Here is a 26400-nt window from a genome sequence, read left to right on the forward strand (position 1 = left end):
ATAGTAATGTAAAACGAGGATGTAAAAACCGCAAATTTGGCATCTAGAAAAACAAGTATGTTATACTAGCATCACCCAAAAGTGTGCAAGCTCGAACATGCTCGACTGTATTCGATCAGCTGTTATAATAAAAATTATTTTTCAAGAGGTTTAATATATGAATAGAAGAGAAGTTATACGTTTAATGCTGAGCAACAAGAAATGAAGAAAAGCAATAAAAATATCCAATTTCTTCAAAAACGCAAAGTTGATAAAAAATAACATGAGTAAAATGCTTTTTATGCTATTAGTAGAACACACTAAATATCTTTCTAAATAACATTGTAAAATACTAATACGGACATGAAAAGTGAAGTTTGTTATTCATAGTAACAAAATATTTTTTTTTTTAAATTGCAATACTTGTTCTGCTTGTTTGCATTGTATGACGTCATGCTCGTTTGGCTCCAGATTTGGACATTTTGTTTGGCTCGATTAAAGTACTTTCGCTGGTGGGGACGGGCATAATGTAGTTGGTTAATCGATTGCCTTGTACGTAGCTCACCTGGGTTCGATTGCCAACCCCGCACATAGGGATTTTTCAAAAGAGATTTCTCTAACCCGAAAAGAGGCGAATGACCCTATGGTTAAAACCTCTTTAGTCAAAAAATACCTTCGCTGATCTATTATTATGAGTGTCTACAGTGAGAACACCGTGATTCGCGTGGTGCATCAATGGAAAATGCGAATAACTTTTGTCCTGTTGGAAGTTTTCGTGTTTTTATTTTTGCATACGGGCGAATGACCAGGAGGTTAAAGCCCCAATAAACAATAATAATATTTTTGCATGCGATTTATTACGAAATATGCAACAATATTAGGCCGAAGTAACATTGAAAATCGATTGAGAAGTCACCGTTATTTTAATTTATTATAAGAACAACTCATTACTTTTAACTTGTGAAAAAATGAGCAGGATCGATGCTACCAATCGTGAGAAATTAAATAAAATCCAAACTCATGTGAAAAAAGTAAACAGCCATAACTCTGAAAATAATTCGAATTTTGAAAAACTGTTCAAGTTGTATTTCTTATTTACCGTTGTGAACCCATAAAAAAAATTACAGAAAAAGCTCGACAGACGAAAAATTCTTTTCACACTTGGCAGATTTTGACTCATTGCTATAATTATCAGATGTTTGTTCTAACATTAGCTGCATATGAGAGCCTCTTTTTGTGTTTTTAAAAATTATCGTGTAATTCGTCAGATTTACGGTTATGAAAATTAAAGTTAGAATATTTCGGAATTACTTAAAAAACTACTCCCAACATTTTTCAATGACTGTTATTCATTGTTCTACTTTTTCTGACTACTTTTTCATACACCGAGCAAAATCTACATTGAATTTCCATAGAAACGACTCATGACTTTCAGACATAAGGATTATAAAAGGATTTTATAAGTCTGTCTTATGATTTGGAGGGGAAATTTTCCAAATCCATTTCTTACTATTTTCATAAGACAGTGGGCCCTATTCTCACAGTCACGTCACTCACGTCACTTGAGTCACCGTCGCGTCACTTGCCAGTCACGTCACTCACGGAGAGGTATTCCGAGAGTCACTTTGGGTGAGGTGACATTTTTGTGACAAACGTCACCAAAGTGACTGTGAGAATCGCAATTTTCTGAGTCACGTCACGGAAGAAAATAAATTCATAAAATTTTTTTACGTTTGCGTTCGCAAACCAACTAGCTACGATACGTCCAATAGTAGGTGTTTCAAGGTTTGCTAAACATTAACCATTTTTACATCTTCTGTGCCAAACCGCTAGATCCTCATATGCCATTGTAAAACATTCAAATGTGTCAATCAGTCAACTATTATCAACATTCAACCGATACAACAGCAGTGACAAAACAAAAGCAACTTAAAATCCGGCAGCATCCAATAACCTTAATTATATCCCAGAATACACAAACCAACAACATTACAGCCACGACGGTTGCTCGGATCCTGCAGCGGCGGATGGTGCAGCATCAGCAACAGCAACATGTGTGAAATCTAAAACAGTTTACAACGAGCTCAGCCAACACTTCCGATATGTTGAATCAAAACAGAATATTTTTTGAATGGTGGATTTCCAGGGAGTAAATCGCTTTGCAAAACGTTCCTAAAATAGATAAGTTTGCAATTCTCTGCAGTGAGTGCCTTCCTGGTTTATTGATATCGGAGTGAGACAAAAGCGCAGCTTGGTCCCAGCTGTAGTTCCCATCAGTGCCTTACATAAAAAGATCTCTACCTCGACACCGGTCCCAACAGTAGTAACGGCATCAAGCATCCACTATTCAAGCGCTTTTCAACATTTCACAGAAAGATCAGCAGCACCACCTGCAACAATAACAGCAGCCCAGATGACAAACTATCATCCGACCGCTCGACAAACAATGGCCTCGTCCAGGAATCGAACTCAACCCAATGATCCGACAAATAACCACAACCAGTGTAAACAGCCCAAGGGTCATACGCATATGGGCAACAGCAGAAGCAGCATACACAGCAACAACACCTTCACAAACAGCAGCAACAGCACACGATACAGTTCCAGACAGCGGGACCAACGCAAGTAGAAGAAACCACTACTCGGCCGGTGCAGCAGTCGCAGTACGGTGAGTAATTTATGGATAGTTCCTTCAATCTCGAAGCGACCAGTACCACTTCCTTGAAGAAGAAAAAATCGGGTTCGCAAAATTCACAGCTTGTTTAGGGATAATTCCCAACGTGTATTGGGATTTCTGTAGTAAAACAAGTATTCGTCTTTCAGATCGCACGGACCAGCAGACACGGATTCAGCCAGCGAACAGAAATCGCCTCACAGCAGCAACAAAGCACCACGGTCACCACTCAGCAGCAGAGCGCGACGGCAAAGGATCAGCAGAAAAACAACAGTAAGGTACTTAGTCTTTCAGTGATTTTTGATCACAAACATCCCTCACTAATCGTTCCTTTCGATTTACAGATTTACAAAACAATTACTATCTCGATGTACAGAACAAACAAAATAATAAAATGATCCAACGATTATGCTGAGCTAGTGCTAGGTAACGTCACAAACTAATGTTCAATATCGATCAACCTACTCCATATCCGTACTGATTTCGAATTTTCTTCTTTTCCAGGCAGACGACATGCAGGTGTTGATGTTAGTACGGTTCCGAAAGTGCAGTGAGCTCTATCCAATGCTATCAGCAGCACGAAATGATACCGAGCAAGACCGATGAGGACAAGGACCTGGTGAACCAACGACAACCCTGCAGAATTCAATACTTATTTAATGATTAGCATAGGGCAAAAAGCACGATAGCAAGCAGGTAGAACATTGGGAGACTAGACCAGGCTTTCGTAAATCTCCAAAAATGTTTTCAATCCTCCAAAACTGGTTGAAATGTACTGTGCAAAAATATTGTGCTTATTGATGATTTTTTGCAGAATTATTAATTTACTTTTTCAAAAGTTATAAAAAAATTTCTGTGATCGTTTTTTCCCCGCAGTGGGGAGACTTTACCAAGAGAATTTTGAACATAAAACATGCTGTAATCATGTTTTTCCATATTGTCGAGGTCATTTAATGCATTTCCTTTTTGGGATTAACAGTACATTGTTTACACATCTTGAAAAAACTACTAGCTTTGTTGACTAGTACTATAAAGATAAAGAATGGCGTTTAAGGTGGGATTTTTTGTGACGCGATGCACAATGGGTACTACAGAATAGTCAATATCAGAAATTTTGCATTTCTTCAGCTTATTGCTACTTGGTCAAGTCTTCCCATAAAATCTTTGTCAAGACCCCCCAAATTTGTTTTTAATTACTCTAGTAGATATGTCCATACAAGGTTTAATAAAATATATGATTTAACGCAAATTCATGAATTACGAAATATTTTCTACGAGGAAAGGATTTTTTACTCCAAACTTTTAATATGACCTGATGGGATCGAAACAAGTATAAAAATATTTAAAAAAAAAGAACCAAATAGAACACGTTATTGATAATCGTGAAATCTCGCGCTTGGTCAAGTCTCCCAATGTTTCATTGCTTGGCCGTCTACCTGCTTACTATCGTGCTTTCTGCCCTATGCTAGTTGTTGAATAAGTGCTGAGTTCTGTAGGGTTGTTGTTGGTTCGCCGGGTCCTAATCGGTCTTGCCGGGTATCGTTTCGTGCGGTTGGCAGCATTGAATCGGGCTCACTGCGCTTTTGGGACCGTACCAGCATCGGCACCTGCATATCGTCTGCCTGGATGACCTTTTTCTGTGCAAAGGAGGAGTGTTCGAGGTCGGTACGGATACGGAGTGGGTTGATTGATGTTGAACGTTGGTTTGCGATGTTGCCTGGTGCTAGTTTAGCATAATCGTTGGATCTTTTGGCATGCGCATGTTTGTTCTGTGCATCGACATGGAGGTTGTTTTGTGGGTATGTGGGTCGAAGGGAGAGATTGGTGGCGGATATTTGTGATCAAGCGTTGCTGAAAGACTGAGTCTCTTCCAAGTGCCTTGCTGCTGTTTTTCTGTTTATCCATTGCCGTCGCGCTCTGCTGCTGAGTGGTGACCGTGGTGATGCCGTTGCCACTGTTGGGACCGGTGTCCGGGCATTTTTCGATGTGGGGAACTGGTGGGAGCTGCGGCTGGGACTTAACCGGGCTGCGCTTTTATCTGGCTCCGATGTCAGTGAACCGGGAGGGCACTCACTGCAGAGAGTTGTAGGCTTGTCTATTTCGAGAACGTTTTGCGAGGGGATTTCTCTCCGGAAATCCACCATTCAGGGAGTATTCTGTTTTGATTCAACATATTGGAGGTGTTGGCTGGGTTCGTTGTGGATTGCTTTAGCTTTCACGTCTGTTGCTGTTGCTGGTTTCATTTTCTGTGGCTGGATCTGAGCAACGTACGTGCCTATTCGGCGTCTATAATACACATATCCCTCCGTATAGTGGTCCCTTGATAAACTCGGAAATTAGTTTGGAACGCGATTTTTTTACGTCGCCGGAAAGTGCAATTAGTTTATAATAGTGATTATTTTGACTCAACGAGAACATAATGAGAACAACTTCATAAATGATATTCATCAAAATAATTACTGCTATCAATTTGCATAGATTCTCCGAACCGACGTGTCTATCTACACCTTTAAACTTTTGTTTGTTAAAGAATTTATTTTAAATCGCAGGTCGAACATGTACTACGCGGGTTAGTTTGTGAACTGCAACTCTTACCTAAAACAAGAAAAAAAAATTATTAATGGAATTTTTTTCCTATAAGTATCAACTGTCAAATCAACATTTTTCCCAAAGCAAGCTTTTCCGATAGTCTCAAAATATCGCCATAAAGAAAAAACACGCTTTTTTGTTCTAGTCACCAAAATTTTGGAAGGTGACTCTTTCGTCACTTTTTTGGCGAGTCACGGTGACTAGCGTCACAAAAAGTGACTGTCGGAATCGCTATTTTCCGTGACAATTGTCACTTTTGGTGACTTCGGTCACTTAAGTGACTGTGAGAATCGCTTTTTCGGTGACGAGTCAAGTCACTAGGTGACGTGACTGTGAGAATAGGGCCCAGTCTTATGAAATTCATGAAAATGTCCAAATGAACACCAAAGGTACCCATTTATGAAAATTGCTGACATTTCTAAGCAGAAAACATAGTAGAAATTATGATTTATATAAAGCAGTCTTATGAAATTCATCACCACGTTCGAATGGATGCCAAAAGTTTTTATTTATGGATATTGTTGTGCATTTATATAAAAATACATGTGTTTTGACAGCTCGCAGTTTTAAGAACACTCACACTTTGAAAGTTTGGATTCCAGGTTAGTAGGAAGGGAAATATTTTGCATCTTTTTGTTAAGTGGATAACAGGCTCGAAGTCGTCGCTGTTGTGTTATCTTATGACAAGCGCAATTTAGCACATCTCAAGAAAAACGATTTTTAAAGTCTGAGATTGAATATCTTGAAACTTATAAATGGTGTAAACAATCCAAAGAAGACAATTGATGCTTCTATCTATTCTGTAATAATATCTCAAATATTTCAAAGATCGGTTTACTACGTTGCGAGTTTTTACTATGAATGTAAACAAAAGTCGCACTCACACACCGAGCAAAAAGTATCTGAGAATTTCATAAGTCTCGGTATATGAACCAGCCTTCTGACGTTGCCATTGAACGCTTTAGAATGTCATGGGCAGGCTTATGAATTCATTTATCTTTATTCATGCACTCCATAGACGTACAAATAATGTATTTCATAAAATAGTCTTATGACTTCGCTCCAATATATGCGTTTAAGAATTTCTTAAGTTATTCTCATGAAACCCATATGAGATCTGTTATTGATTTTATAAAATTGTATTTTGTTTTTCATAAACATCACTTTTGAGAAAAGTTCATAATTGTTTCTTATGAATTCAGTACTGGCCTGGACGGCCAACCAGGAGCAAACAGTTTCAGACTAGCACTTTTTGATTACCGCTTTTTGAAACAAAAGTGAGATTTTTAGTCACATCGCAACAAAATTTTAAACTGTTTTTTATGTTACTGAATAAATGACTGTGAGCATTAAATCTGTTTGCATGGTTATGATTTTTACAGAAGATATCCGATTATTTGTAATGAAATAAGTTGTGCATATAATTAGTGTCTGAAGCGTATTTTTTAATTATCAAAATCATTTGAGAAGTAACAATCATTATCATTCAGTTGTCAAGTCCAGTGTCCAGTTTTCCAGTTGTCTAAGCCCAGTTTTCCAGGAAATATTGACGAAGCATTGCTCATTATGTACAAATTTTAATATTTAATAAGAGTTTTCTCTTCAATCTTCTGAAGGGATCTACACTTGGAGGTTAACTTGTCCCGAATTGAGTTCTACAAGATGACCACACGAATGAACTCATGATGAGTGACGTTCATGTTTGGCAATTCTCAGTGGTTTGTTTACTTTGTCAGTTGCGTGAGTTTGAGTGCAACGGGTGCCCATCTGTTACATTCAAACTCACGTAACTCCCATGTAAACAAACCACCGAGAATTGTCAAACGAAGTTCATCCGGCTCATTTTGTGGGGTTATGTCAGTTGGTGTGAAACCCAATATCCTCTCAAGGTTGTTCTATTTTTTATATAAATGCACAATAATATCCATAAATAAAAAACTTATGGCATTCATTCGAACATTGTGATGAATTTCATAAGACTGTTCTATGGAAATCGTTATTTCTACTATGTTTTCTGCTTATTAATGTATGCAATTTTCATAAATGGGCACCTATGGCGTTCATTCGAACATTTTCATAAATTTCATAAGACTGTCTTATGAAAATAATAAGAGATGGATTTGGAAAATTTCCCCTCTAAATCATAAGACAGATTTATAAAATCCATTTAAAATCCTTATGTCTGAAAGTCATAAGACGTTTTTATGGAAATTCAATGCAAATTTTGCTCGGTGCACGTGTCATGGGGTCGTACACTAATTACGTAAGGCTTTTTTAGAACTTTTCAACATAATTCCCCCCCCCCCCCAGATAAGAGTTCGTAAGATTTTGGTGAATTCCCCCTCCCCCCACATAATATCTTATCATGATTTCCGTAATTGAAAAATCATATTGTTGAATCATTAAATAATATGATAAGAAAAACAATACTTGTAGAACTATTACAAGAAAATTTAGGACAAAAGTTAACTGAATCAGCTGCAGTAATTTTATTTGCATCCTTTTCTCGCCCAGTAAAAATTTCAGAACAACCTTTGGGAGATATTCAGAAACTCAGATTTGGTCCAAATAATCTTCCCAATACCTTGCGGGTTTGAAGCGAAAGTTTGAAAAGGATGTCGGCCTAACAACATGAAGGGTATCAGCACTTCTCAACTTGTAAAGCAGATTATGGCCCCAGTTTTGAACAATGAACCACCAACCAGTCTAGAAATTGCTGTTGCTGCTCCAAAACCATCGACAATTAAACCGCTCCTGACGTTGGCACCAATCAACAAAATCTCCTAACTAATTTTACAATCATATTCTGCCGCTGCAAACACACTGCAATTCAAGATCAGCCTTTCCTTGACCATGATGTACAAAATGTGCTCATTTCGTTTGATATTCAAAATTTTCATGGCGCAAATTAGAAATAGTTTCTTTTCTTATGAAAAGAATATTTTAGTTGTTGACTCCATTTTCATACTTGTTTTATGATATGACGTAAGAAAGAACGAACCCTCCCTCCCCCTCAGATAAGCATTTGTAAGATATTTTGAAACTCCCCCTCCCCCCATATGCCCTTACGTAATTAGTGTATGGCCCCCATACACACGCCGTATTGATGACAAAATTTGTATGACGTGTCGTAATGGTGCATGGAAATTTTTCCATAGAAAAAAATCATCAATTTTTAACTTTTATTTATATCTGTGAGTTCATTTGGTTTATAAACAATCGGTGAGATGCATTTTGAAGTAAATGAGTCAGGGAATCTACGAAAAATAATTATTTTTGGTTACACTGTTGCCAAATATGCTATATTTCCAGTTTAAACCTTAAACTGCGTTTTTCTCACAATTCGGGTATCTTTCTTTTGAAAATTTTATGCCATTGTGTTTCTCAGACATTTTTACACATAAAAACTTCTTAAACTTCAATATAACTTGAGCAAATCCCTAGATACAGTGATTTCAAGCAAAAAACTCACTATTTATCCTCGTGTTTCTCGCTATACCTAAGTAACCAAGTAAGATTTAAAAATTTTGAAAACGCCACTTTGTAGAGATTTTTCAGACAAGTAATGTGGCATATCTAACTCAGTTTGCCCCAAAATGGCGTTTGTCATAAGATATCACAACAGTGACGAAGTATGAACGATTTTCACTCCTCAGGTATTCTAGATAAGATATTTCTTCGTGAAGATTTATTTGAGATGGTCGAAAATCTCTCAGCAGTTATGCTATGTAATATATTAAAGGTATTGGTTCAATTTGTTTTTCACCGTACAATAAATCCCGGTGGCATAAAAACAACTAAGCTACACTACAGACATCATAGCAAAAGAAAAATCCTTCAAATGCTTTGTAAACCATATGTTATTTACACTGACTGATATGCGGGTACTTTTCATATGGGGCAAACATGGTTTGGTATTTTTTCGTATTACACCGAATAATATCGCGATAAATGATTTCTTGAAGTATACTAAAAATAAACGTTATTCGTGAAGCTATCTAAAAATGATGAAAGTGCACATGGGTCATTCCGTGCGAATCATGGCACTTGTAATCGACCTTCACGGATTTGAACCAATTGTGGAGGAATTGGTCATCTAGGGCCAATGTATCAAAATCCAAATTTTTGTGCTAATTGCACGACCCCTCGGGCTTGACGGTCTTACATAAGAAACACTTATAATCTCAATATAATTTGAGCTTATCCTGAGATATACCGTTTTGAAGTGAAAAAAACTCAATATCTCATATAAAATGGCAAGCGCACTACGACAAAAATGCAACTTTCGTAAACTGAGTTAACACATAATTTATCGTGAAATACTCGAGAAATGACGATTAACTAGAAATTAGTGTTTATGACCATTTGAAGATTTTCTCAATATTTGTCGATAAAAATGAAATGTTATATGGTCAAATGCGAGTTTTTTTTTCTTTAAAACGGTGTATTCGGGGTTGGCTCAAATTATATTGAGATTAGAAGTGTTTCTTGTATAAAAATGTCTGAGCAACAGAATGAAATTAAAATTTTCAAAATTAAAATATACGTATTGCAAGAAAAATGAACTTTTACTTTTTACCTGATAAAAGGCATAGTTGGCAGAACTTCCGTAAAAAAAAATAATATTTTTTTCTAGACTCCTTGAACAATTTCCTTCTAAAAGCATCTTGCGGTTTGATTTTAGATTAAATATAATCGGAGATATAATCAAAAGAAAATCAAGGGTTTCAGACTTGCCGTAGACTACTTTTTCAAATATACTGTTCGTATTTGTTTAAAACTGTTTTTTTTTGTGCGATACAAGAAAACGTTATCATAAGAAAAAAATTATCTCAATTGCCAATTGGTTTGGTTTTTGCAATGTACTTAAGCCACAAAACCACAATTGCCATTGATAAGTTTATTGAACTGTGTTGCGAGCAGACTTCTCGACAAACATATGATTACGGCCTAAAAGCCAACTGTCAAAATCCACTTTGAATGGAAATTCCGGACAAACCGTTACACGCCAATCACAGATGTTGGTAGTAAATGAAAGAGAAAAGTTTCATCTTTCATAAACTGTTGTGAACTGTGTTCAACTAGTAACGGTTTGTCTAGAATTTCCATTTAAAGTGGATTATGACAGTTGGCTTTTAGGCCGTAATCATATGTTTGTCGAGACTTGTTCTCTCTAGAAATGTGTATAATACTTGATTTACAAATTCTCAGCGACGCCACTGTTAGCTTGACAGTGTTGTTTCAGATCTCTGAAAAACCAGTTTTGCACCATTTCACTTGAACTTATTTCCATTGTTTTGCCATATACGCAAGCATAATTTAAAGAAAATGGTAAACATGTCTTTTTTCATACATAAAAACAATCTAAGTCATTAAATCTTTCAGGCTTCAAATCAACCTGTGTTTATTAGCGAAAGTGAGCTAAAACAGCATACAAATTGGAAGGAGATAACACTCGCACTCGGGGAAGCATTTTTATCTGTTTCCAATACGGCTAAGTCAAGCGATCACCCGCACAGCTCACAGCCACAGAGGTCATTTGTGAGTACAGATGGAGGTAAGCATGTGTATTGCTAGATATGTGCTGGTTGATAAAGTGATATTTGTAAAGGGGGTCTTGCGAATGAGCTGAACTTAAATAGCCTCTCAGTATTTTACACCTATATAAATACGGTGATAAGCCTAATTTGGCCGCTTTATGGAATGGACAGTGCTCTTTCGTAATTACTTATCCTTTAAGGACATGCTGAATAGAGTCACAAGGTGGCAGCTAAAATGCCGTCGTTTCTTCTTTTTATTTTATCCTCAAAATTAAAACATTGCATTGGCGCGCCACACAAAATTGTTTGTAACTTAAATGTCTTATCTCAGATTACTTAGAAATTGTATCACTGTATGTAAGCATGTTAGCACATGCAGATGAATTGATTCTCTTCACGGAAGTTTGATTCGTTTGGTAAATTTGTACTTTTTTATTTTTCAAAACAAATGAAACACGTGGTACAAAAATCAGTCAGCTAATTTAAGCATGATTTGCGGTGTTACCTGCCGCCCAAAACTACTGGACCGATTTCTTTAAAACTTTGCATACTCCCCCACCGTTGAGTTTTTGAGATAAATTTTCAATAAAGGGGTTTTTTTACTCATTCTAAATAAAAATTACTATTTTTCACGAAAAATTCCGCCTTTTTCTGAGTAAACACCCCCTTAAATGAAAAATTATCGCAAAAGCTCAACGTATGGGTTAAGTATTATTAACATAGAATCTGTATGCAAAGTTTCAAATAAATCAGTTAAGTAGTTTTTGAATGGCAGGTAACACCGCAAATCATGTTTTTTTCCAGAGACATTCTACAAAAAGCTTCGTCACCGAGTTGTGTGTCGATATTTTTGCATAGAAAAATTACGGCGTGTGATTGAAATGATACACTATAATGTGCAAAAGTTTTGATAAATTTGCTTAACGAAAAGTTCTAAAAAATTCTCAAAAGTTTTTCACGCTGAAACCTTTACACCCCCCCCCCCCCCCCCTTAAAATGTCTAATCATATATGACACAAACATTAAAGCGGATAGGCCAACTGTGCAGCGTACAAAGTGAAGATGATTTAAAATTATACAGCAAATTAATTATTCATTTAATGCAGAATTCAATCAACGAATTATTTCAAACCTTGAATATGGAAAAAGCGGGGACAACCGTACCGACCGCTTTAATTTGATGGGGATTTGATACATTGTTGGGAGTGACTTGGTTAAGAGGGTTAGTGTCACTCCTTTGGTCCCAGGTTCCTGGGATGGAACAGAAGTATTTAGCCCTGTCCTGCCTAATGAGCCCAGGCTATAGCGCCTTTAATCGCTCTACATCTTGCCCTGGCTCGCTCTGCAAAGAAACGTAGAACGTAATATGTCTAACTCATTTAGAGAAGATGATATATTTATTTTAAAATTAAAAACATGCCAGAAAAGTGTAAACCTCTTCTGTGACGAGCAAAGTATTAATTTTATATAAAAATACTGAAAAAATCGATAATTCTGACCACTACAAGAGTATAAAAATGAAACGGAAACTTTTTTATATTTATATCAGACATAGGGTTACTAATTCATCTTAGCTCCTGTATTCATCCCACCCATTTGAATACATTAGTTAGAGCAGTGTCTGCTATCTCTATTCAACGCATTAGGTCAAATGGTAGGATGAATAAGGGTGCGTTGTACTCAACTTTTAGATCCGCTCAAACGCGATTAATTTACATTTTTCAAGCCAGATTTTGTATGTTACTGCTTCTTAGAAACAAAGCAAGGCTGCTGATGCCTATTTTAACGCAATCCAATCACTGTAAGCCGAGTTAGTATCAAAATAGTATGACATCCTGACTAATGAGACGAATAAGGGCTCGTCTACCCTAAGTGTGAGTCCTGATTCCAAGCAACCGTTTTCTCACGTTATCGATGTTTGCACGCCAACCACTGATTGTTGTTAGTAACGAGATGTAGGGGAGACCGAGGAGGGTTGAAACAATTTTTTGTTTTTGTTAGATAAATCAAAAAACTGTTAGGGAACGGGCATAGCGTAGTTGGTAAATCGATTGCCTTGTACGCAGCTCTCCTGGGTTTGATTCCCAACCCCGCACATAGGGTTAGAGATTTTTCTAAAAGAGATTTCTCTAACCCGGAAAGAGGCGAATGACCCTAAGGTTAAAACCTCTATAATAAAAAAAAACTGTCCTACGATGATTGCTTATTTTTAAATTTCTTACTTCTGTTTATGCTTTATTACATCAGAATAACTGATACAAATCAATAACAAAGCATCAGTATATTGATTTTCGTAACAGTGTTCTCTTTGTTTCATTCCGTGGTTTTAAATGCCCTAGATCTAATAAATTGTGAATGTTGATCACAGTTGTCAATTCAGGAAAGAATAATCTTGATTAGGGAGATGAGCCTATTTTGATTAGGGAAATGAACCTATCATGGACGTGATTTGTAAAACGAATCATTCTGCTTTTTCAGTCGATCAAAACAAACGTAAACATCACGCACACATAAGAAACTCATCAGTTGTTAGTAGAAGAGCGCCCAGAATTGCGCTCACAGGAAACAACCATGCGAAGGTTAGCAACTGGAATCTCAAGTTTCACATCCCACATTGCTTCCTCCCGATCCGAATTGAATGTGCAAATGAAAATCAAATATCTGCAATCAACAATTAGTTGAATAACTTGAAACAATGGATTACTTATACCTGAAATTGCATAACAATATATTTTCAAGTTCATGTTTTGGTTTGGCCGCACTGGTGATTCTTTTCTGTATGATGGATGCAAAAAGTTTGTTTTGATTGTGGTAGTGTATCGGCAGAACATGGCAATAATGTGAACCATCGTATTTAATATTATCCTATTATAACACTAGGCCTATTCTAGTGTTTGACGAGTGATTTTAAAGTGAAATAATCGAAAAAAGGTTCTCCAGCTAAAATAAAGGTACTTATCAGTGCAATGTTTAATATATTTGTGCAGGAATAACGAGCTATGAGGCGGTAAATACTGGCTAGTAAGTGTTTATTTTACTAAGCGCCGTTGCATCCTGTTTCGATTCACTACGTGAGTGAGGCGGATTAGCAGATACTTCAATAAGGTGATTTTGTTTGAATTAAAAGTTGGATTTAGAGAATAGTTCTAAATACATATGTGCACAACAAATAAAGAATATAACTTGAGCTTATTTTTGCACACCTGCTTTAACCAAATCGATATTGTCATTATCTTATATGCTTGGTTCGAAAACAAGGGGTACGAAATAGGCTCTACTGCCATAATAGGCACATCACCCTATGATTATTTGCTCAGGGACGTTAATGTGATTATAACATTGCAAAAAGACTAGAAGTTCGTCGTCGAGGAGAGCTGAAACAAGGTGTTTCAACTCTCCTAGATAGAGAAGTAAGGCTTGATTCACAATTTACAGTTTATACATCGCAAAGATAGAAAGAAACGCACATAATTCATAAATGTTAACTCTTAGATTACATAATAGTGATATTTTCATGATTGAATATAACTTAATATCCTATTTTTACCAATTTGAAGAAAATAACGAAAACTTCCTTTGCTCATTTTTTGTAGCGTGTTTACCGTAAATACTCAACCATTCATTTAACATAGTTGGCGTGTATTGGAGGGTTTGTGGGCACGATATAAATAAAAATGCCTTATTGTTTTGTCCCTGACGGTACTGCTTCGTTAGTAATGGGCACTGTTTCAATTTTCCTCTGTTCAAATTATCGGTGTTAAGTCAGACCGGACTAAGCCGCAAAACATAAAAAAATGGGATAATGATATCACTGGATAAAGAATTTTGTCAGCTATATTCGACTTTTGCCAGATTTGAAATATGTAATAATAGACAAGAATTATGGCAACTTAGTCCGGTCTGACTTAACACCGACCAAATCTCCTCGGTTTCCTCTACTAGAGACAAGCAAGGGCACAATACCACTGTTTTATTAAAGTTATAGTCCTCTATACAACAGTCCTAATGAAAATACAGACTATAGTAGCACAGGCAAAAAAAATTCAGTGGAGCTCAATAGAACTTTAGGGAATGTTGCAAAAAGGCACATATTTAGTACAATCAAATCAAATTAATCAGTAAAAATATGGGCAAAGATAATATATTCAAAGGATCTCACCAAAAGCCCCCTATTCTTCAAACTTTTGACCATTCTCGCGATCGGCCCATTGGTGCTTGAACGAATTCTTCGCTGAGTAATGTAAACTGCAACTGAAGTACACCTATAAACTGGTGCTGATCCCAGTATAAAGGCTGAACCTTTCGCTGCGCCCGTGCAAAGAGCAACGGCTGCCGACGCCATAGCCGCTGTATTGCGGGTTTATCTTCTATTATTCTATCACCTTTGATTCTAATTTCAGTACTGACAATCTCCATTATTAAGTTCACAAATATTTTTTCGCGAGCAAAAACACGACAAATTAAAAAAATGTCCACTTTTGGCCAAAGCCTGCTTCGAAATGGAAATAGGGTGATGTGCCTATTATGGTAGTAGAGCCTATTGTGACCCTATTTCGTACCCCTTAGTTTCGAACTAGGCATATGAGACAATATCGATTTGTCTAAAACAGGTGTTCAAAAATAAGCTCAGTTATATTTTTTATTTATTGTGCACAGTATTAAGAACTACCCTCTAAATCCGGCTTTTAATTAAAACAAAATCATCTTATTAAAATATCTGCTAATCCGCCGCACTCACGTAGTAAACCGAAACAGAACGCAACAGCGCTTAGTAAAATAAACACTTGCGAGCCTGCATTTACCACCTCATATCTCGTTATTCCGGCCCAAATATATTAAACGTTGCACTGATACATGCCTTTATTTTAGCTGGAGAACCTTTTTGTGATTATTTCACATTAAAACCACTCGTCAAACACTAGGATAGGCCTAGTGTTATAATAGGATAATATTAAATACGGGGGGTTCGTATTATCGCCATGTTTTGTCCGATACACTACCACAATCAAAACAAACTTTTTGCATCCATCATACAGAAAAGAATCACCAGTGCGGCCAAACCAAAACATGAACTTGAAAATATATTGTAATGCAATTTCGGGTATAAGTAATCAATTATTTCAAGCTATTCAACTAATTGTTGATTGCAGATATTTTATTTTCATATGCACATACCATTCGGATCGAGAGAAAGCAATGTGTGATGTGAAACTTGTCATTCCAGTTGTCAACTTTCGTAAGGTTATTTCCTGTGTGGGCAATTCTGGGCGCTCTTCTACTAACAGCTGATGAGTTTCTTTCGTGTGCGTGAACTGACAGAAAGCAGAATGTATTTCATCAGGTTTGCCCTTCGTCGGCTGCCCTGGCAAAATCGATTACTGCTACCTCCATACGAAGATCGCTGCGCTCTCATAAATCTCCCTACGCTGCGAAATAGGCGAATTTTTCTGCAACGACTCTTCATCTTCGACTTGCTTACTGACAACATAGATTCCCCCAGTGATGGCATTTCACCCTAGTGATGCACTGGCGCGTAAGTGTGATGCCTACACAGAGGATACAATGATCACACACCACAGAAAAAAGCAGAACGCTCTTTCTTTCGGAGCTGTATAGACCGATTTCAAGTGTGCGCTGGTGTTGAGGTAGTTGGGTGCGAGATAACCGTGCTCTCTTGCTCTTTCAATTCTCTGTGGCGCGCTCAGATAAAGTCACCACCGCGCGCGCCCCAGAGTCGCTGTGGTGTATTCACTGGCGTGGTTTCACTGGCGTGTATTCACTGGCGTGTGATCTTTGGTTTGTTTTCGTCTTACAAGCGGCATTGCGAGTGAGATTGATTTGATTTGCATTTGTTGTGTGGATGGTGGTAGCTTATTTCAAGCTTATATTATTTTCTACTGAACATTTCATACAAGTTGCTTGGTAAAGCGAACGAGTTTATAAAGTATTGTTACACTACCTGCAAAACTAAAAGTACTCGGCCCTCGGAGCAAATTGGGAAAACTTTTTACGTATCATCGTATAGAGAGTTTTATAATGACCAGAGGCACCTGATATGCAAACTCGTGTTATAAGTATTGATAGTTTTATTATAACTTAATCCTACAAGTTTAAAACGAAATCTTAGATTTCGTCGACAGGCTTGACATATTCAGTAAAATTAGATATACGCTTGTGACGATAATTAATTTACATACACAGTGGCGTAGCCAGAAATTTGGTTTGGAGGGGGTTTTGACGAAAATCTTAGATTTTTCAAAAATGTTGGCGGGTCTATTGATGACATTTAATCTGTAGGCCGCGATCGACTGGGTACTACCGTGCTCTGCAGCAATAGCGAAATGGGTTGGTGTGAGCGGGCATGGGCGCTATAACCCTACCGTAGGCAGAACTAAACACCTGTCGCAGGTGTCAGTTATGTTGGGTGGCGGACTACGAGACAGGTTAGGTCAAGTTCAACGAGTGGCCCAAAAACACCTTTTTACTATCAATCAAGCAGAAAAGCATGAGCTGAAAACTCGCAACTTCGAAACCGTAGCATTGGAGGAGCTTTGATAGACGGTGCAGAAGGTGTGGAAATGCGGGGATCGAGCGACGGCACAAGAGCTGGGCAAAATTCGCCAACGCGTGATCAAGTGGCAGACGATCAGCGAATGGATGTGTGTAGTGTGGATCAAAGGCCATTTCTTCGACTAGGGCATTATCAATGTGCACTGACCTCACGAAACCGAGAAAGATGCATTTTATGTGCAGCTGAAGCATGTCTATGATAGCTGCCTATGGCGGAATGTTAATCTCGTCATCGGTGACACAAACATCCTGATAGGCCGGGGACATTGTATAAACCTGTTATCGCACATGATAATCTGTACATTTTATAAATAATGTGCAGAAATTCTCACGATTGATAAGTATATTATGACGAACACCTAAACAGCGAAGCAGTAGACAACAAGAGTATTGCAAGAATCAGCTTGGAGACGCGCGCAGTCGACGACAGATTCCGGATCTGCCTAAGATTCATGAAAAAATAGGCCGGTTGAACCGCTGGAAATGATCAACTGTCATGTGAGCTACTCAAGCACAGATTAGAGGAATTGGCTAGAGCACTCCACTGGGTGCTTTTGAAGATCTGGAAGGAGGAGATTTCACCGAAGTATAGGAGGTAGGGAGTAGTATGTCCCATCTATAAAAATGGTGCTAAGCGGGATTTTTGCAACTAATTACCGATTTATCACATTACTGAACTGCCCTTGTATGCAAAGGTGACGTAAACGCCATCCAGTTTATTTTTCAGGAAATAAATTTTCAAATCTTGCATGGTGCGGGTAAAAGCATGCTTTCGCCACTTTGCTTTACGCATTTCAACAGGTAATTTTTTATTTTTATTTGAAGTCGTTTGCACTGAAAGATGGGAATTTTCGTAGTGAACTTAAAAATGCGAAAAAGTTAAATTTGACCAAAGTGGCGTTGAAGTCACTTTTACATACTAGGATAGTAAACGTCATCTACAAGATGTTCTCCCAAATTCTTTGTTGCCGCCTATAGCCGTTAGTAAGGGAATTCGTAGTGAAGTATGGCCTATAATGCACAAATACGGGTTGCATTCATATCTTCAACCAAGCTATTTGCAATAACATTCTTGAAAACTTTGCTGAAGACTCTAAGTCTCGAACTAAAATTTAATTGGAATTAGTAATGCATCCAACTGGAAAAATTAATCAACAAAATTATGCTGCTAAATACTAAACCTCCAAAAACTGAGGGCTTCCAAATCATGGAATCTTGGCGCCATTCAATTCGATACCCAAATATACATCATAAATAGCGAAAACGTGAAAAATTTTAAATTTTTTTATTACAAATTTTAGCTAGTGGCACTTCATATAAATACACAAAAAACCGATTCTGACCTGTTAGAGACAAGCGTAAAACGCCATTTTTCATCAGTTTCTATGTAGGCGTTTTCATTGAGCTATTTTGCTTGATATTTACATGACTTATCAACTATAGGATCCTCACTAAAATATTAGTTACAAGATTCTCACTATTTACAAGAAGTCCCCATTCTCACTATTTACAAGAATCTCAATGTAATGAACAGATAATAAACTTCCAAAATTATTATTTGAATATTTAATAAACTAGTCAGCATCAAACTTTTTTTTCTTCAATTCAAATATTTTGGTTTGGAGGGGGTTTTAACCCCCAAAACCCCCCCTTGGCTACGCCACTGTACATACAACATCACAATTGAGCGTACACCCGTTATTCATTTGTTTATTTGTCTATTATTTTGTGTGGAAATCGTTTAAACAGCAGGCGAAAGCGAATGTTTCAAGAGCATAGGAGCTAGGACCGGGAGTCTGCGCGTCAATGAGCGAAATAAATTGGCTCAGTTTCGGGGTCAAGAAAAAAGGCCACTAGTGTTCACGCTTATTTTAAATGAACAATGAATCTTGTGTTCCATAAAAGGATGTTATAAATGGGTCAGCAGCAACAATGTTTATTATACGTATTCTAGATTTTTGCGTCAGTTAGTATTTTAGACCGTAATTATAATGCACGGATTCATTGCACGTAATATCAACAGCAAAACAAAGTATTAGGTATCTGGTAGTATCTGTCGGAATCTCTGTCAATCTCTATGAAATTTTCGTATCTTCAAGTAACAAGTAAGGTGTTTCCTCAAGTTTAAACAAGCGATTTTTGTGTGATAAATTATTCCTCATTATAACTTTCTTGAATGAGGTGTTTTATCAAAAAGGTAGTGTTGGGAAAATATCAAAATATCAATGTTCACAACAGAATCTTTTCCTCGCCGATTTTCTAATAAAAAGTTTACTGATATAAAATATCGCTACGGAAAAAATCGTCAGTGAACTTCAAGAGTGCCAATGTTTGGGAACATTATTCGGTTCAAGCAAATATCGGAAGAAGAAAAGATCGCTTGTGAACTTTTATATCAACGAAAATATAGAAAAAAGTTCGCCTTATGAAAACATCTTGCACGATCTTCGAACAGGGGATTTCCGAGATTCCAAAAACCTGTAGATTAACATGATATAAAAAACTACGTTCTATAATATTACGGCGATAGATCAATAGGATAAAGCGTCAGGCTACTTCAGTGTCAACGAAGCTTTCTTCAGAAGCCATGGTGTAAAAAAATTCATCAATGGACAGAATTAAAATGGAAAAGAATTAAAATGGTGCTTGAATGGTATGTTGTCAAAATATATATATGGATAAAAGCAAATTCTGGTATGGTGGCCGGTTCTTAACAACCCGTTGTTTGTATGACCGAGTATGAAAGTAATATATAGTTGAGCTAATGTATCTATAGTTGCATGTCCCATAGGACCCGTAATTAGCAATGGCTATATTAATGATACATGGTAGTGGTAATGGTACAAGAAGTTTCACATACATAAATTGGTTAATAAACAATCTTAACATTTGTTATCATTTTTGGGATTAAATGCTTTCGTTTAATATATTGACATCGCCCATAGAACTTTTCATCGATTTTTTAGCAGAATTTTCACTCAAATATTCTAGTTCTTTGCACACATACCAAAGATACGTTGAATGATTTCCCATATTTGCAATTAAAATTCTAGGGCAGTTCATAAGACACGTAGAACAACTTTCAACATTCTGCTTTTATTGCACTATATTATTAGTCTAACTAATGCTATCGTTGTAATGCAGTACAAGTGTAGATTTTCAAAAAAATTATATTAGAATTAGAACGAAATATTTTTTTGTATCGCTACGTCGCTCGAGAATAGCCAAAAAGCGTAAAATATTTGGCTTTTACTGACCCAAGCATGACTAAAATGCGACTCACACCTTAAGTGCGGAACTATTGAACTATTATGTATTTACTTTGTTAGCATTACTAGAGCATTCGAAATTGATAAATTTTGAGAAGAAAATGGAATATGTTGAGGATAATTAGTATTGTCTGATATAATATTACTAAATATCCATAAAAACTTATTTCATCAGGAATCAAATCATATATTTCTTTTTATCAGAAAATTTGAATCACCTAATTGGACTAAGAATAAAAATCACGGAAATGTACTCGATTCGAAGTGTATGCATGAATACTTACAGGTGAATTGATTAATATATGTATAGAATACGAAGTTTACGTTAATTTTTGGGATAAACGTAGATCGTATTTCTTTTTCGGATCGAAATGAAAACAAAAGCACATCCTCGCGTCACGAAATCAACTATAGGTTCAAGGTTTACACAAGAAGATTTTTATTCGGTGAGGTCATAAACATCCTCTGATACATAAACTTAATATTATAAGTTTTACAAATTATAAAAACACGGTAAACAGATAAACGTTCTTTGGAACAATTTAGTATGTACTGCAAAGACGGTGGATTTGCCATTTTGAACTTCTTTGCTATACTCGTACCCGAACATGTTAGGTTTTAATTTTAATTCTCTCTCTTATTATTCCATCGCATGGAAATTCGAGAGAAAACCAGCTAATTTATGTAAATGATGGCACAGAAGAAAAATGCCGTCAAAAGATTCCAGAACTAATTATTGAGGGGTTACACCACTATAGAGCACGAAAAATAGGCATATTTCGGGAATTTTTCTTGACGCAATAATGAGATGAATCGAGATCTTGTTTAACTTTCCGGCAGTGCACGCTGCTCTGAAAATCTAGCGAACCCGTCTTAAAGCATCAGCGGCTGCTCGTTCAGTGGGCCATAAGCGCGACTTCCAGAGGGTTAATGAGATATATAACATTACTTTATTGCAAAAAAATGATTTATTCGAGTAATTTCGTCACAAGATGGCGGCTGTGCAGCCCTTTCCCGTCGGGGAGTTTTTTTTTTGGAAGCGGTCCACGGCCGGAACTCTATGTCCCGTAATTTTTGATTCAGAGCCAAAAACCAAAGCTTTTTAAACTTCTTAGAACGACAGCAAGCAGCATACGTAAGATTTTTTCTATGTCTTGATTTTTCGCGAAAAGGCACATTTTTTAGTCGAAAAACGCTGAAAATGTGTTAAAAATCGACACAAAATTTGCTTATCAAAAAATTATCCCACGTACATCGCTGGAGAAAGTAATCTTGAACATGCTGTAAAAATTTTAGGCTCATCAAAAATCATTTGTTCGAGTTACATTTCCGGCCAGATCAAAAAAATATATTTCGAGAAAAACACGGTTAACGTTTTCAGTATACTCGAGGTATACATAAGAGGCGTTGCGAAAAATTTGAATATTTATTTATTGTTTTCGCGATTCATTTTTTGGAATATCATTTTCAGCATCCTAAAGCACCAGTAAACAAAATTCAACCAATAAATAAAAATTAAATGTTTTAAAAAATCTACAGTGTTGTAACCCCTTGAAAGCACTGTACCGGTCAAATAGAAGCGCTTCTAAATTGGCACGTCATTATTTTTAATAACGCGCTACAGAAAAAACAAGTAACAATGTAAATTCTCGTGAACGTTATCTTGTTTTATGTGGACTTTATCTCGGAAAAGTTGGACATCGGATAAGATAAGTTAAATTACCATTGAGTTATTTAGTCGAACAATAAATAGGCCGTTCCTAATGTGGATGTACAAATCCCGTCTTACATCTGTTATACGATTAATCTGATACTACAGATCATTATAAAACTTTGTTTATACCAGCCGATACATTGATACGTAAAACGTTTTCCTTGTTTGCCCCTAGGCTCGAATACTTCAGGTTTCCCACGGTAGTGTAACAACACTCTATAAACTCGCAAGCTTTACCAAGCAACTATGAAATCTTCAGTAGAAAATATATAAGCTTCAAATAAGCCACCGCCATCCACACAACACAACGCAACAAACTGTGCAAATTAAATCAATCTCGCCCGCACTGCCGCTTCTAAGACGAAAACAAACCAAAGATCACACGCCAGTGAATACACGCCAGTGAAACCACGCCAGTGAATACACCACAGCGACTCTGGGGCGCGCGCGGTGGCGAATTTATCTGAGCGCGCCACAGAGAATTTCAAGAGCTCTTCTCCACACTCTAGATCGTTCCAGTGTTGGGTGTATGAAAATTTACCTCTGCCATCAACGTGCGCTTACACATATCAAATACGGTGGTGTATATGAGCGAAAGAGAAGCGCTCTCGTTTTGCTTGCCAGAGTGTGGGGAGTAATTTCAATTTCTCTTTACTGCACAGAGGATAGGGACATCACTGGATTCCCCTGCGCTGTTAGCAAAGCTTGATTTCAACGTTCCGGGAAGGTCTTTCCGGAGAAATGATTTTTCCCGGCGCTCAACACATCGCACGCTATACGGCCAGAATAATCCGCTAGATGTTTGCTGCCAGCTTTTCAACAATGTTTATCATCTCTTTGATTTTAGTATAAGCAAAGAATCATTCAAATTAAAAATAGTTAGTTTATAGTTAGATTATAGTTATTTAGTCTGTGCGATGTAATATTTTTAGTCGAAGACAATATACAATACAATACAATACAGAATGATTCGTTTTACAAATCACGCGTTGGCGTCCATGATCTGGATACTTAGTTAGAGTCGACGCAAATGGAATATGAGGCATTGCGTTTCAACTAGATAATTGGATCGTTGAGGTGGGAATAGATGCACAAAATAGAACATTTATGTTCATTTATGCTGAAACAATTCTGCTAAATAAGCATTATATAGATGTTTAAGAAACAGCACACTGATACTTTATTCTGAGAAAGGTTTTAGGTAATATGGCTTCTTTTAAAGTTGTTCAAAAATTAGTGCGACCCTCTACCTAATGGTGCCAAAATAGGCTCATCACCCTAAATAGGATGAACCAATTTGTTATGAATGAGGAGGTAATACCTAGAAAAACTCTAGTAAGAGAACTGCGGAGAGAAAAACAGCATTTTGGCAACGTATGCCCCGGCATTGTATGGCAACACGTCCAATGTTATAAGGATAGGCAATGTTCGATTGGATTCGTTTTTTGACAGCTAAACGCGAATCCAATCGATCCAAAATGGAGTCTCCGCAGTTCTCTTACTAGAGTTTTTCTAGTAATACCTAACTTCGAAAAGTTGGACATCGATGTTTCGAGTTTTCCATGTTAGCATGCACAAATTGGTTTATCCATTTTTCCCCTTTAGAAAGTAAATTTTGTTAATGATCTCTGCCAAATTTGTATTCTGATCCACTGTGCGCCGCTGCTAAAAAAATCTGAAATGCCACTAGGCCTATTTTAGCCCTGTTTTTTATCGCCCTACCCATTTTAAGCCGTTAGTTAGAGCAGCGTTTGCCACCTTAGTTCGACGCATTGGCTCAAATGGGAGTGCGACAATTGGGTTAAATGAGAAAAAAATGTCGTTTTTTATTACTGACATCGATAAAGCTGATTTTCGTGATTGCAACAATGTTTTTTTCCAACTCAGGAAACGTGAAAATAATATTAAAATTTAAAATAAAGAAATATGTTGACAGTCTGGATTTGACACTATAGGAAGGATTTGACATATCGAATTTCACGACAAATGATACCCTGTCAGAAAAAATAGGGCATGTATTCTCGGTTTTCCCGGAGGGTTATTTTTATTTGACATAAACACCATCCATTGCATATAGTTTTTTTTCATTTTGGGTGTTGTCCTGATAGGCCAGATGTAAACAACCGCAGTTTTCCTATGTATGGTTGACAAGTTTACATAAGATTTATTTTAAAAAACAAAAAAAAAAGTTTTTACGTATTACAACGAATTTTTTTTTTGAAATATGTTCTATTATGTATATGGGACCTAAAATTTATTGAATGGAACGGAAAACTATATATAGCTTAATGACCCAATTGGAGCATTCGATTCGAGTTATCGTTGCCCTCAAACAGAAGTATTTTACCATTCTCAGGATATTTTTGGTATCATATTGGTTCATAGGAATGAAACAATGATGCTGATCCCAATTTATACGCATTTCGTCGATAGACCGATTGGCACCCTCCCTAATATGGTCAAAATTAGCTCTTTACCCTATGTTAATCGCTCAAATCTAGTCATAGTTAACAAAGATTCTTGTTTCCAGGAGTTTTATTGTGTATGCCGGGTTTCATTGGGAATCATAGTGTGTTTAAAAATGCCCCAATGAAAACGCGCCAGTCTACATTGGCCTGCAAATTGATTACAAGTTTTGCAGCGAATCCCGAGAGAAACCCATCGCTTCCAGCTATAAATGGGAATATTTTTTTGTTCGACGAAATTACTGGGAAACTGCAGGCCACATTGGAAGCAAATTACCTCACTGGGTTGAGAACGGCGGCTGCATCAATTGTCGCTACCGAGCAGGTGTTTTTCCCGAGGATTCAAGATAAATCAAAACTAGTTCTGGGAATTGTTGGAACAGGAACACAAGTATGTGAAATACTTTTGGCTTTTTCACACATATTATTTACTAAGCGATTTGGGGGCATTTCTTGATTATTAGTTTACATTCATTCTTTTTTTTCAATTTTAGGGCGAGTTTCATGCTATTGGATTCATGAATACCCACGCGTTTCATCGAATTAAACTTTGGAATCGTACACGATCTCGTAGCGAAAAACTTAAAAGCAAGTTAGTCGCAATGGCACCGAGTAGTGTTAACCCTGAAGTTAAAATAACAGTTCATGACACCGCTGAAGATTGCTGCAAGGATTGTGATATTATCGTTACAGCTACCAGTTCTAGCGAATCTCTGGTGTTCAAGCGGTTCCTAAAATCCAATGTCCACATTAATGGTATTTTTTTTAAATCAATCGTGTGATATAGGTTATAATCTAATTTCACTATTTTATTACAGCAATCGGAGCTAGAGCCATTCATCATATTGAAATAGATCAAGATATTTATGACCATTGCCAAGTATTCATCGACTATTGGGATGGAGCTCGTGCGGAACTAGCTGCATTGAAGGCAAACATTGTTGGTGAAATAGGAGAAGTTATGTTAGAGAAGAAAATCATCCCAACTGGAGGTATAACTGTTTTCCAATCACTTGGCATGGCTGTTGAAGATGCTGTCATAGCTCGTTTATTTTACACCAAACATACCTTGTCAAAAGCTGAACACTCAAGTTCGGCTTAAAATGCCTAATCAGGTGTTTTACAAATCGTAATAAAAATTATTTTGTGTTTTCACTTTCAAATATGGAATAAAGTCCTACAAGGCCCCGTTTGTTCTCGGTTGTTTCATTTTACTTGGGTCTGCTGTATCAGGAATCGAAATATATGTGCCTTGTCATATCGTCTCATCACTTTCCTGATGATTGGAAGGGAAAGGGAGACAAAAGAAAAAGGTAGGAAAATAGAAAATGACAACACATCACAAAACTGCCTCGATTTTTCACTCCTGAATTAATGAACCCTGTCCTAACTTCCGAAAGGTGGTGCGTCATAACGTTCGGGACACTATAACGCCCCAGGCTGCGTCCTAACATCCGAAAACGGACGTGTGTCATAATGTCCTCATTTATTTGCGGATCTTATGAAGCACTCGGACGTCGCGGTTAATTTACTGTCGTCTGCATTATCGGTTTCCGTTTCAAGTTCGTTTCGTGTGTATTACGCAATGAGACAATTGGTC

General features: G+C 37.0%; 1 protein-coding gene across 2 annotated transcripts; it reads left to right on the plus strand.

Annotated features, from left to right (window-relative positions):
- The first annotated feature begins 1607 nt into the window (after positions 1-1607).
- On the plus strand, positions 1608-25996 carry LOC131690927 (ketimine reductase mu-crystallin). Of its 2 annotated transcripts, none has more exons than XM_058977013.1 (5): positions 1608-1750; positions 10628-10799; positions 24866-25191; positions 25295-25556; positions 25619-25996. In XM_058977013.1, exons 3-5 carry the CDS (start codon positions 24880-24882, stop codon positions 25900-25902), a joined length of 858 nt encoding a protein of 285 aa, XP_058832996.1. In that variant the 5' UTR covers positions 1608-1750; positions 10628-10799; positions 24866-24879; the 3' UTR covers positions 25903-25996. The 2 variants fall into 2 exon arrangements, with proteins under 2 accessions (XP_058832996.1, XP_058832995.1); XM_058977012.1 differs by lacking the exon at positions 1608-1750 and adding an exon at positions 10438-10573.
- The last annotated feature ends 404 nt before the right edge of the window (positions 25997-26400 follow it).

The sequence above is a fragment of the Topomyia yanbarensis genome, chromosome 3 (assembly GCF_030247195.1).
Source record: "Topomyia yanbarensis strain Yona2022 chromosome 3, ASM3024719v1, whole genome shotgun sequence".
NCBI lineage: Eukaryota > Metazoa > Arthropoda > Insecta > Diptera > Culicidae > Topomyia > Topomyia yanbarensis.